Raw genomic sequence first — 12,895 nt, 5'->3', positions numbered from 1 at the left:
TTGTTTTCAAACCTGGTCTTTGTTGCTTCTGTATATATATATATATATATATATATACATATATATACATACAATTTACCACAAGTGTAAAATGATACTCTTGTATCTCCAGTGGAAATACAAACTGCCAGTCAATGTCCTTTTTTTTGTCCTGTTTGATGCTTTAATCATCTTGATACAGATGATAAAACATGATTGAAGGACTACAGAGATTTGAACGCTTCTCTCACTTTGTTGTTAGTTTATCGCTTTCTGCTCTTAATTATGAATCACATTTATAAGTGTGGGGCTGTAAATATGAAGATGTGAGAATTCGTCAGACTTTGATCATAATGGTATCAAAGTTAACCACCATTGTATTTGCTCTCCTCTGTGCTGATAAAAGGAAAAAGTGATGCAGGTGTATAAAAACATAAAAGCTGAAGTTAAGAGGTGTTCTGCCCTTTGCTTCCCTCCACTGGGAGCGACAGATGTATAACATTAAGATGATTAAAACCCAGCACCTGTGTTTGATAGTTTCTGCTTTTTAAAGGTGTTTGGCTTTTTCGATTGGAAGTTGCTGTTTGTTTTTAAAATATGCAAATTTGACATTGGAAGTAATATAAAAAAATAAATGAATAAAAATGTATTCCTTCTCGTGTTTAGTTTGCTGATTCTGCACCATGAAATTGCTAGTTTAAATCCACCAAACTGATTGCTAGGAATATGTGTGTGAATTTAAAATCATCCATTTCTGTGGCCCTGTGAGTCTTTTTAGTTTCTATTGGAATTAGAAATGTAATGCATAAACAATCAAACCTTTGAGAGGTTTGATTGTTATTGATATTCTCTTAAATTGATATGATCTCTAGTTCTTACAAACTGATTAAAAAGAATTAATCTTAATTATTATTAATGAGATTTATCCGTCATAATAGGATTAGGATAAGATGCGCTCATCTTCCGGCTTCAGCACCGCAGAGAAAGGGGCCCAAGGGTCTGACACGATTGCAGCCATCGTGTGCTTTCACACATGGATTCATTGTCTGACATGTTCCATATGCGTTTCTTGGCAGAAAGTCCCACAGAGTGTGAATAAGGCTTGAACTGTTTGTGTGTTCTGTGCTCTCGAGGACTTCAGAGGTCTTTCCACCTTAGGAAAGGAGCCCCTGGGTGACGAGGCGTGCTGAAGTAATCCAGCAGATGTTCACCTGCACGCACACAAACGGGCCCATTATACCTCTGCATCTGTCTATCCCAGATCACTGAAACGGATAGGATTCCTTTGGTCCAGCTTTAGAGGTCGTGTTTGCTACGTTATGAGTGTGATCTGCCTTAATCCCAGATCCTGTTAATATACACTTTAACTGTGTCACTGTGTTCATCTTGCTTTTAATGTTTTATGCCTCATTTTGTCTTTTAATGTTTGCAATTAGAACCAAATGTTTACATTCACATTAAAGTAATGGTTTCTTAATTGTAGTTCATTAGAATAACCAAAAATATATTTAAATCTAGAGGGTTTGTTTAGATCATCTTTTTTTTTTTTTTTTTAAATTCATATACACCAGATTACCTTTTAGCCAAATTGGAAAGATCCTAATAATGATGATGACATTTCTCTATGCTTTTTGATGTTGTAATTCAGAACAGACAAGTTAATTGGAGGAACACATGCATTTCTTTTAAGGCAGCACATCAAACCCACTTATTTGATCTCATTTAAAAAAAAATCAAAGGAATACAATTTCTAGAGGACTAAAAGTAAAAAAGGAAATGCTTTACTTTGGAAAGTGCACATTGGAATATCCATGTGTTTCAGAGATAAAGGTGATTTGTTGTGAATCTGAGTATAAAGACACAAGAAATGGAAAATATCCCATTGAAGAGCCTGAAGATGTGACTGAAGAATTATAATATCCACAGTGAAATGAGTCCTGTTCAAATTCAGGCTGAGAAGCCAATCAGAGAGGAAGAAGCCAGTGCTCCTAAAACTACATACAAAAATACTGATAAACCTTTTTAAATACACCGGAGCTTAGTTTATTCAAATACATGTTTTGTGATATTTTGTGGAAATAATGACAAAACTTTCCTTTGGAGGAAAAAGATGGAAACATACAAAAAGCATCATGCTCTAGAAATGTTCACGTTTATAAAGCAACACCAACCTGTGGAAATATTAAAGCAACTTTGGTAAAGATTTTGTAAAACTGTTGTTTTAAATGGATAATAACTCCTAACCGACAGTTAAATTAATCAAAAACTCATAAAGAAAAGAAGGTAATGTGTTTTGAAGTGGGCTTGACAGAGGCCCGATCTCAGTCCAACAGATGGGGATGGGGATGGATGGGGCTAAAAAGCTGTATCAGCAGGCAAGGCTTGGTTACATTATTTCTGAAGGGAGGAATGGGCCCAAGGTTTTACTAAATCCCCACAGAAGCTTGTTGAAAGATACTCAAAGGAGTTGCCTCAAGCTCCTAGACCTCCCGTTCATTATTCTGGCATTTTGGGAATGGATGTAATGTTGGTAATCCTAACCAAACTAAAACAGGAAAACATTGGTCTTATTTAATGTCAGAGGGCGGTAACAGAGATGATTATGTGGCCTTTTCTCTTTTTTCGCTCCAGGATGTGCGTCTCAGAGTGCCCCAGTGGCTTTTTCCGCGATGACAGGAAGCGCTGTAAGAAATGCTCCTCCATGTGTGAGACCTGTGTCGGCAGCCGAAGTGACCAGTGCATCACATGCAGGACAGGTTATCACCTCATCGAGGGCTCCAACACATGTGCTGCCAACTGTGCCGACGGCTCCTTCCTCGACATTGGTATGTCTTCTTTTTTTTTTTTCTGGCAGTGGAGGTTTTTTTTTAAATACTCTGAGGTTCCCTTAGAGACACCCCAGCTGATTGTGCCAATCAGCTCAGCCTCAGCACACCTCTGTGTCAAATGTTCGGCCAAGATGCTTCTCTGTCTGTTGATCAAAGTCTTAAGACTTCTTAAGACTTAAGTTTTGCAGAGTGGAAATGCTTTTCTAGAGATGGTGAAGCAAAAAGGACCTTTTGGAAACATCTGTCTACCACCTGCTTTACAAAAAACAGAACCTTCTGCAAAACTGTTTTTACTCTTCGGCTCAGAGTGATGCTGTTTTATGCCTTATGTAATGTCTAGCCTTTATTTATTTTCCTTTACTTGTGGAATCCAATTAAGAAAAAAGAAAAAGCATGTGGTAGTAAGCAGGTTTTACTGTCCTGAATCACTGTGAAGAAGGGAAAAAATAAATAAAACGAAAATGAAACGGTCCTACAGGACTGTCTTTAGATTTTGGTCAGGATTATTTACCTAGATTGTTTTCAACATAGAATGATTACAGAGTAAATAGTGAAAGAATCTGCTGAAAGACCTGCCTTATGTTTTAGAAATATGCTGGATGGAAATAAATTGGGTACAAAAGACTAAAACTATGTAAATCTTCCAATTAGGAGCATGTGTTTGCAGCCAAGTCAGTGTAAATCTAAGCTGTAGATCTAAAATGATCCAATCAAACAGGACAGGTTGAAGGCGAAACTGTTTCCTTTGAAATGTTGGCACTATTTAATGTTCGATTTCTGAATTAGAAAACTAGTTTCCTTTATTTAGCCCCTTTGGATCAAAATTAGATGAATTTATGCTTCATCCGGCACAACAGCAGATTGATTGTTTTATACTTTTTCTTCTTGAAAAACTTTATTTATTAAGCTTATATACTAAGGAGCTGCAGGTTCTGCAACAGCTTTTTTCCCTGCTGCCATCAGACTATTGAACTGTTGAAAGCTAATCAAGTCACAAATCAAGACTCTGCATCACATTAACATCATATTTGCACTACATGACAAATGTTCCAATCCCCTTTAAACAGAACTCAACTTAATGTTTCTACTGCATTTGCACCGTCTTGTCTTTACTGAAATTCTTATTCACTAGAATAAAAAAGTATTTATTAGTGATGTTTAAAATGAATATAAATCTATATTTATGAAATTTCATTTTTTAAGTTTTATTCTTTCTATACTTTCTCGCAGACTTTCCTACCACCTGTTGTAATTCCTGGTCTTAATCTCTTTTCACCCTGTCCACACATTGTCCTTCTTTCTTTCTCATACATCTCACCAGATGTACACAGGAACACTGGATCCAGTTCAGCTGCTAAGTATGATGTCCTCACCGTGTGTCTTTCAGATTCCAACATTTGCAGAAGATGTCAGGAGAACTGTAGGAGGTGTACCGCCTCCAATATCTGCACCGAGTGTAAACCTGGAATGAGGTGAGCAAAGAAACGTTAGACTGCCATCATTTTAAATCATTTTTTAATAATGTATATAGTTTGACTATCCAGTCCAGTTAGATTTAGAATGGCTCTGTGTTAGGTTTACCTTAAGGGTCAGTTTTTCCACGGCCACCATTTGTTAGCATGTTGTTAAAGGTATAGTGGAAGATTTTCTTTTTTCTGGTTGGATCATTAAAGTGGTATGTTTATGTAAGGCCATCCTATGTACTCATCCCCATTTTCACATACCGGGGGAAAAAAAAAAATAAAAAATTGCAAATCTTCTTTTTGAAAGTAAGCTTGTATGAGTGATGCAAACAGCAACTTTTAAACAGAGCGTGGACGGGGACAAATATGCTTGTGTACGGCTGTATATGCTGTACTCGCTCACTCTCGGGAGCCGCTACAGGGTTGTGCATGTGCATTTTTTTTTTTTATTATTTGTGGAGAGGGCGGGTATTTTCAAGAAGTTGCAAAAATCCTCCACTATACCTTTAACATTTGTATGAGTGTGAATTCCCAAAATGGTGAGCACAAGTGCTTAGAGGTAGGAAATAAGGGGGGTTGATGAAGGGTACATCATGAGGTTATGCCTCAGACCCATAAACACATCAATGGACCCTCTGTGCATCTAATTGAGGATTGCACAGTCCATATAGGTGGTGATCCCTGCAGTATACCAGTGTGTAATTAACATGTTATTGGGTCACAGGATAGGAATAAGGAAGTGTTGCTACATGAAATCGGGTGGTGTTTTATTTTATTTTTTGATATAATTTCCTTAACTCTATTTACAATCTGCATAAAGAGCTATATTTTATATTTCCTGTTTATCACCACTTATGTTATCTCTGTAGATTTCAATTTTAGAAATTTTAGAAATTGTAAATCAAACTGAGAAAGTTGGCAGTGTTTGAGTGCCGCAGTTCAGATATTGAATGGATTGATTTTAAGATTAGGATCATTATAATTAATTGGAGCCTTCTCAGAACTAAACAAATTAAATGGGTAGAAAAATTTCTTCGGAACAAAGACATTTAGTAAAATTACAGAAATGCTGAGCTTGTAAAACAAGTTAATAACTCAACAGTAAGCTGTCATTCCAGGAACAATCAATCTTGTTTTTCTCAAAGAAAAATAATAAATAATGAAAATCTCTGAGGATCTGTTCAGATATATTTTCCTCTCTTTAAAGAAACTTAGAAAAACTTGAGTGTTTGAAATTTTCCAGTTCATTTTGCTTGGCCTCTTTCAGAGAGGATATTGTGATTTAAAGTGGTGACATTCCACCAAGGTCATGAGGGAAACTCCTGTGAAACGCTTAAACACACTGTAGTCTGGAAGTCTCAAACCCAACTTTTAAGTGTTCAGTGTAGCCAGAGGTGGAGGTGGAGACACTCGGAGGCCGTAATTTCCTCAGAACAGCTTTGAGATCACAGTAAAAAAAAAATACCTTCAACACACACATACACTCAGCTTTACCTCCTTCATTTAGTCCTGTTAAGAGCCAGGGAGGAAGAGGGGACCAGATTGTTTCTGGGAAATTTTGGCTAACGCTTTCCAGCTGTTTTTCAGCTCAGTGCAGCAGACGCACCGACTTGTCCTCACTGTTACTTCACAAATGGAGGCTTTATGACCTCCAAACCTGCTTCCTGACTGACCTCTATTCCTACATCTGCCTCAAAGGCCAAAGTCACTTGTGCTTTGTCAAAACAAGCTGATTTATGTTGGTCTGGAACATGCAGTAAAGTTCTGCTGCTCGTCTGTGCACCACCCAGGGAGGAGATAATCGCTCATGAGCCACTGCTGGCAGCTTTAATCAGATTTTCTTTTTTTCTGTTTTTGTCTGTGCGTGTGTGCAATCTATTCCTCCAGTCTTCAAGGACATAAGTGCCAGATGACCTGTAACCCTGGAACCTATTTCAACGGCCACAGGAGGACGTGCGAGCCTTGTCACCGGGCATGTGCCACCTGCGCAGGTAAAAAGCCCAAGATATGAAATTAAACCATTGAGTCGGATCACAGCAACATAATTTCTTATGAAAAAAAAAACAACTTGTCATTTATTTTGCAGGAACAGGCATAGAGGCGTGTACGAAATGTGCTGATGGCTATTTACTTGAGGACTGGCGGTGCGTGTTAACATGCAGCCCTGGTTACTACCTGTCAGATCAGATCTCAGACAACGGGCAGGTGCAGAGGTCCTGTAAGAAGTAAGTCAACATGTAAAATTAATCTACATTAGAAATAATAAACAGAAAATTCAGCAGAAAAATTCAGAAATTAAAGTCTTCTTTGACTCTGAAAACCTAGTTTAGTGCTATTTACCAAAGTGTTTTTGCATCTGTTGATGCAGTTAATGCACAAATATCATCTCAAGGCACTAGACAAGACAGGCGGCTCCATATCATGCAATTACAAATTAATCCAATTAATTCTGATTGACATAATCCTATCCTTGGATACAGGTCCACTTTCAAACAGTGTAGGCTAATCCCATGGCAATGCAGTAACACAGATTGGTATTAAATTCTCTGTCTATTGAAGCCCACCGAAGTGCATCATATTGTTGACTTAGCAGTTTGGAAAGACGATCCATTTGAACAGAGAACCGTCCAGTGGAACCGGGGTCGGTATAGTTTGTCATCTGCAGTGAAAGACTTGGAATGCGACGGTGGAGATGGGAGAAAACTCAGAATCACGCATCCAAGAGTGCTTTCAGTGTTGAAGAGAGACTGAGCATGCTGGAGGAAAAAAAAAACACAAAGTGGAGTTACATTACTACATGACTATAGGGGTTTGGGGTGAATAATATCTAGAAAACCTGTGATAATCATGGGGAATTTCATAAGGATATTCCAATAAATTCATTGCAAAGACCCCAGATAATGGCTTTGTTTTGCATTGTTGCTACTTTTAAAACTCTTCACCTCCTAAAGCTTTAAATGCTGCAGTAAACTTGCCGCCAAATAATGTGCACACATTGGGAGTCAGAATAAAGACGAGTGTGATGATAGCAAGGTTGGGTTGCTTTCACCACCATCATCAATTCTGTTGGCATCCTTCCATGAATGACGTAAATCAAAGATGAGAACCATTAATGGACTCTGTGAAGAGCATACCCTAGTGGGCTTTTCTGCTTTGAACAAAGAGGCCACACGCAACAATAGTCCATTTCACACTCCAGATTGTCTGACAGGGTTTGACTGAGGCTCAACACAAACACACATTTTAACATAAGTCCGATTTCCAGGTGATGACGGCTTTAACCTTTTTCAAGCTCATGTTTTTTAGATGGAAGAAAGCATTTTTTTCATCTAAAGTATTTTATTCTAAACAGCTTGCAGTTTTTAAAAAAACAATGAGGCCAAAACCCCAAATTCCTATAAAATAGGCTCTGAGGGACAATGCAAAGTCTGCAAAAGTTGTTACATTCTAATTGCTTATTCAGATGTAATGAACAGTAAAATCTTTTTAATATTAGAAATAATGGTGGAACATTGTTTTTGCACTTAAAAGTGTTCATTTTACATTTCATGCAGACAGCCTGCAGCTTCCCACTTTTTCTCGATTTCATTTGAATGAAAGTTTAACAGACGGATCAAAGTAATCTGCTCTGATAAGCATGGTTGATGTATTTTTTTCCACTTTCAAGTAATGCTCAATTTATAAAGTAGGACATGGGAGAGGGAAAAAAAATATAAGTATGCTTTATTAATGCTCTTTTATTTGATGACCAGTTTATTAGTTAACATAGCCAAACCTGTCCATAGGATCAGACATGTTTTGTGCTTTCTCTCATCAGTCGCTGTAATGCATTCCTTGCAATTGGCTCTCAGACCCTGAATTATTTATTGTTCTCCTGACCTTGTACCCTTCATTTTTTTCCTCTTCTGTCAGCCCATTTTCTGTCTTTTCTGTTTTGTTTTTTGTTTTTTTTTGTTGGCAAAACATTTTCGTTATTCCTGCAAAGCAGAGGTTTTATTGTGACCAAGGCGATATACAGGATATTCATCTCCCTTTTTTTTCTCATTTCTTATTGAAAAGAATTAAAATTATTAACTTTATTTTGTTTCAATACCTCATTTTGTTTTAATTCATTTAATGCTCTTTTAGTGACAATATTTTTGTTACTTTCCATGATTTTCTTTGGTTCTCTCCTTTCAATGTGTTGACCATTAAATCAAGTCAGTGTGATAAAAGCTTGACTTACTTAATAGTATTTTAGTAAACGTGTTTTTGTTTTAAACCCTGAACAGATGTGACAATAGTTGTTTTGAGTGCCTGGGACCTGGGGAGCTAAACTGCAGCAGCTGCAACAGTGGCTACAACCTGGAGGCGGGAACCTGCGTAGTTAGCACCGTCTGTAAAGATGGTGAGTTGTCAGCTTTCTTATTGGTTACATATTGGTTATCTGACTGAGTGCATTTTGATTATTAGTTCTTGCATGTGAATTACTACCTAATGCATAGCATAGAGTTTTTTTATATAATCATTTTGTGCAAAAACAGGGACAATTCTGAAATACAAAAAGAAATTTGCTAAAACAAATGGACTTAAATATTAATTCAACAGAAAGGTTTTAAAATGCAGTAAAAACAATTAATTTGTGGCACTTAACATTTAGAGCTTTGCACTAACAACTTTACTAATTCGCTCACTATCGTAGTTCTTAAGTAAGAGGCCGGTCTGTCTTTGCTTCCATGCTTCTGGCTTTGGTGCTGCGTTTTGACAGCTTAGGCCTATAACATATCACTTCTCTGGAAATGCTCACTGGCAAGGTCTTTATTGCTAAAAAAAAAAAAATTGCACTTTTTTATAGCTTTGGTCTGCACGGATTTGAAGTCCACCTAATATCATCTAGTCTTTTTTTCTTCTGTGCACTTTCCACTTTGTTCTTTTTCCCTCCAAATGTTTCACTTTGTGTCTATGAATCTTTACACAAACATTTGACTAACCTGCTGACCTCACAGCCTAACAATGCTTTGCCTGCAGCTTGTGATTTCCTGCTTAGACGAGTTGATTTGAAGAGATATCTGTGTGATGAGATAAAAGCATGCCTTTGCTGCGTCACCTTTCTGTTAATGATGATCTTTATTATCATAAAGTGCACCCTTCGTCTGTCTCCTGCCTTCCTATAATCAAAGGCTCATTTTGTTGATGGTTTGATCTGCAGCTTAAAATGAGAAGGCTGTTTTTTTTTTTTTTTTTTTTTTAAAGCTATTATAGATGATAAGCCGGGTGTACAGACGAGGGTCTACTAAGATTTTTTTGTTTTTGTTTGATGAAATGAAATGAATATTGGGGGAATTATTATTTTACTAATTGTGTGACACTTTTTTCCTCTTTCTCTCTTTTCTTTACCCCAAATCCATTTCCTGTTTCTCCTGACATGGATTCAATCACTCCGCTGGACTGCAATCCATTTCCACCTCGATGAACATCACCTGTGATTGGATTAAAAAAAATTAAAACAAAAACTCCTTCCTGTCACCTGAACCTTCCCCTGACCAATCACGTGGCTCTTGCTGTTGTTTGTAATGGTTCTTCCTTTTGTGTGTTTCTCTGTATTGCCCCCTCCCTCCTCCGACCCCCTTCCTCCTCCCATATCTCCTCTTCTTGGTCTGTGGAAAGCAAATGAAGAATCTTGGGCGGAAGGCGGTTTCTGCGTGCTCGTTAAAAAGAACAATCTCTGCCAGAGGAGAGTGCTGCAGCAGCTGTGCTGCAGAACGTGCTCGCAAAAGGGGTGACGGGACATGGTCGGCGGGCACATACGGAGTGCAAGGAAGGGGAGGGGACGCGGGGGCACAGGGGGCAACCCTCTGCTTCTTTAACCTCCTCCCTCCCTCCGTCTGCCCGAGCATTCACAGTCACATAATTTATAAGAAAATCTGTGCCTCTTTAAAGGACTGCATCGGAGGTGCGATGACAGGACTACAACAAACCTACCTTTTTCAGTACTCGGACATACACGTGGTCAGGGTGCAACACGACTGGGACTTACTTCAAGAAAAATGAGCTTATGAAAACGACCACAAAAAAACAAGCAAAAGAATAAACATGTTGGTATTTTGTGACCAAAGCATTGATGCCAAAATAATCGAACCTTCTTTTTATTTGTTTCCAGTGTACAGAGCATAGTTAAAAAAAGCAAAAAAAAAAACAAACCAGGATCCTCTCAGCCTGCGAATCTATCAATACATCTGAGTGCATTTTTTGTTTTGGCCCCTTTTTCTCATCTCTTTCCAGTGCTAACGACCAACAGATGGAGAAAGGGAACATACAGTAGGAAAGGCCATGGTTTTCTGCCTGTAAATATACGTCAAAGCAGGGGAGGAATAAAAATGTAGCTCACTCGGTAATGTGAAAATAATGTCTCTGGGCTGACTTAGACTGTTTGAGGGGAGAGAAGACAAATTCACACTTTAATATGTACCACACATGCAGTGCACTGATGCATATGTATATTTATATATACACCACACACAATCACCTTTTAGACATGAGCGCAAACACATAACTCAGCCCTTACTTGAAGATAGACTCAAATATTGTCAACGTACGCCAAGACTGATGCACGTTACTGAGCAAAAGCAACTCTTTTCATTTACTTTAAACATCCATCATCCTCTGAGTAGTGTGTGTGTGTGTCTGTGTGTGTGTGCATGATTATCTTCATTGCTGTGTCCAGGAGATTGCCATTAATTCTTGATGTAAGCCCAGACGGCATTGATTCATTCAAGAGTCGATAGTCATTCTTTCCAGATCTTTCTGCAGGGAGTGGAGCTCCGCAGTAAGTTATAATGAATTTGTGGTACTAGGGATGTACCGATGCCACGTTTTTCACATGCGTGACGAAGATTTAAGGCTCCCCCCCTCAAAAAATCCACTGCAGCAATTAACAGTTGAAAGCTTCGTGTTTTACTTTGTTGAATAAGAAAACTGCAATATCACTCAGACTTGTTACAGGGATCTGAAAATGATGGAAATGTTGGCTTGTTTTTTCCCACATGCCCTATATGACACAACTTAAGGGAAATGATGTCCAGTAATGCTATTGTAACTGTATCGGTGCATCCCTATATGTTACTGTTCTCGAATAAAATAGAATTTTAGAAGTTTCTGCTCTCTTGATTCTGTTATGTTGACAATATGCATGAACTTGAGCTCCCCACAACCGTTTGGATACACAGGCCAGAAGTAATCCAGCTACTGCCGTGTTTCATTGTCAGATGAAGCTCACTGATGGGCAGTTCAGTGGTAAATGGCTGTCCACATTACCATCTTAGTTAATATTCAAAATTGGATCATTTTGGTAAAACCTGTGTTTTTCATGCTAAAACGGTCATCCCAAATTTTTTTCTTTTCTTCCCATTTAAGAACTGTCAGTCACGCATTTAAAAGAAAAAAAAAGGTTGATAGGTGTCATAAAGCTGTGTTTCCCTCCTGTTAGTCTCTGAACTTGACCTGATGCTAAATTGAGACGAACAAACAGACAGGAAAAAAGAATAGAAACAAACCCAAAATAAAAAATAAAAAAAATCAGAATGGTACTTTGTTGTGGGCAATAACACCTGCAGCCTGAAGCATTTACAGTATTAGATAAATTGTTGTACTGTGGACTGAATATGGTTGTTGGTGATTTGTAACAAAGGTTGATTCCCCTGTTTGGGTTAACAGAAGCCTAATATTGGTCATTGTTTAAGATGACTTTTGCTTGTGTGTGAAAGTAGACACACACATATGGCCTCTTGTTTAAAAGCTGTTTTTAATGTGTACTTGTGACATATCTGTGACAATGCATTATTAATGTTACTCAAAGTCCTAGTTTTGAAAATCTTTTTTTTTTATTAAGTGTTCTTATTAAAATGTTTAATCTGTTTATGGTCATGTTGTCTTCTCAATTTTATTTTAATCACTTTTCCACCTTAAAATAATTCCCATATTATCATTATTTATTAAAAGCTTTACATTTAGCTAGTTAAAAAAAAAAAAAAAAATATANATATATATATATATATATATATATATATATATTCTTAATCAAACCGATTAAATGTAAGTTTCCCATCCTTAAGGTTTAGTGTTGTGAAGAAAATAAAATTTAAATGACACATTAAGATACACCTAATGAAAAAACCTATCACTGTTTAAATCGACTTTATAAGCACATATATATATATATACCAATACAATTTGTTTAACTAAAGTGTTGCATTAAAAAAAAAAAAACAGATCAAACAGACACAAAAACAAATGGAATAGAAAATATATAAAAATCATTTGGATGTTGGTTTATGTACATTTCCATAATAATTAATAGATTTGCCTGATTGTGTAACTTGGATCATATGTTTTGCTTTTCATAACATTTTGCTGGAAATCTGCTCCCTCCTCCTAACAGTACAGGTGTTACTGAGTTAAATTTTTAAGCAGCCTTGCTGTCGCACCTTTTAAGCTCTGCAAAAATGTAACGCATTTAAGCCCAACTTAACCTTATCCCCTGATAAACTGAGATGCTACTCCAATGTTTCCTCACGATGCCAACTACCCTGACCATCCATACATAATACAAACAAGCAAAGTCAGTATGCAATGCCCAGTCTTTTCCTT

The 12,895-nt window shown here is 37.3% G+C and overlaps 1 protein-coding gene across 3 annotated transcripts in view; it reads left to right on the top strand.

Annotated features, from left to right (window-relative positions):
• The window catches only part of pcsk5 (proprotein convertase subtilisin/kexin type 5), a 76,035-nt gene extending 64,242 nt beyond the window's left edge, over positions 1 to 11,793 (top strand). For 2 of the 3 annotated variants that reach the window (XM_015378777.1, XM_015378776.1), the window contains exons 16-21: positions 2,611 to 2,804; positions 4,195 to 4,279; positions 6,158 to 6,261; positions 6,357 to 6,495; positions 8,542 to 8,657; positions 9,917 to 11,793. In XM_015378777.1, the coding sequence (XP_015234263.1) occupies positions 2,611 to 2,804; positions 4,195 to 4,279; positions 6,158 to 6,261; positions 6,357 to 6,495; positions 8,542 to 8,657; positions 9,917 to 10,032 (754 nt within the window). In that variant the 3' untranslated portion in view covers positions 10,033 to 11,793. The remainder of the gene's footprint in view (positions 1 to 2,610; positions 2,805 to 4,194; positions 4,280 to 6,157; positions 6,262 to 6,356; positions 6,496 to 8,541; positions 8,658 to 9,916) is intronic. The other variant, XM_015378778.1, reaches the window with a different exon arrangement.
• The last annotated feature ends 1,102 nt before the right edge of the window (positions 11,794 to 12,895 follow it).

Source organism: Cyprinodon variegatus, unplaced genomic scaffold (genome assembly GCF_000732505.1).
Source record: "Cyprinodon variegatus isolate N-32 unplaced genomic scaffold, C_variegatus-1.0 Scaffold178, whole genome shotgun sequence".
Taxonomy (NCBI): Eukaryota; Metazoa; Chordata; class Actinopteri; order Cyprinodontiformes; family Cyprinodontidae; genus Cyprinodon; species Cyprinodon variegatus.
This window is presented reverse-complemented; position numbering and strand designations above follow the sequence as displayed.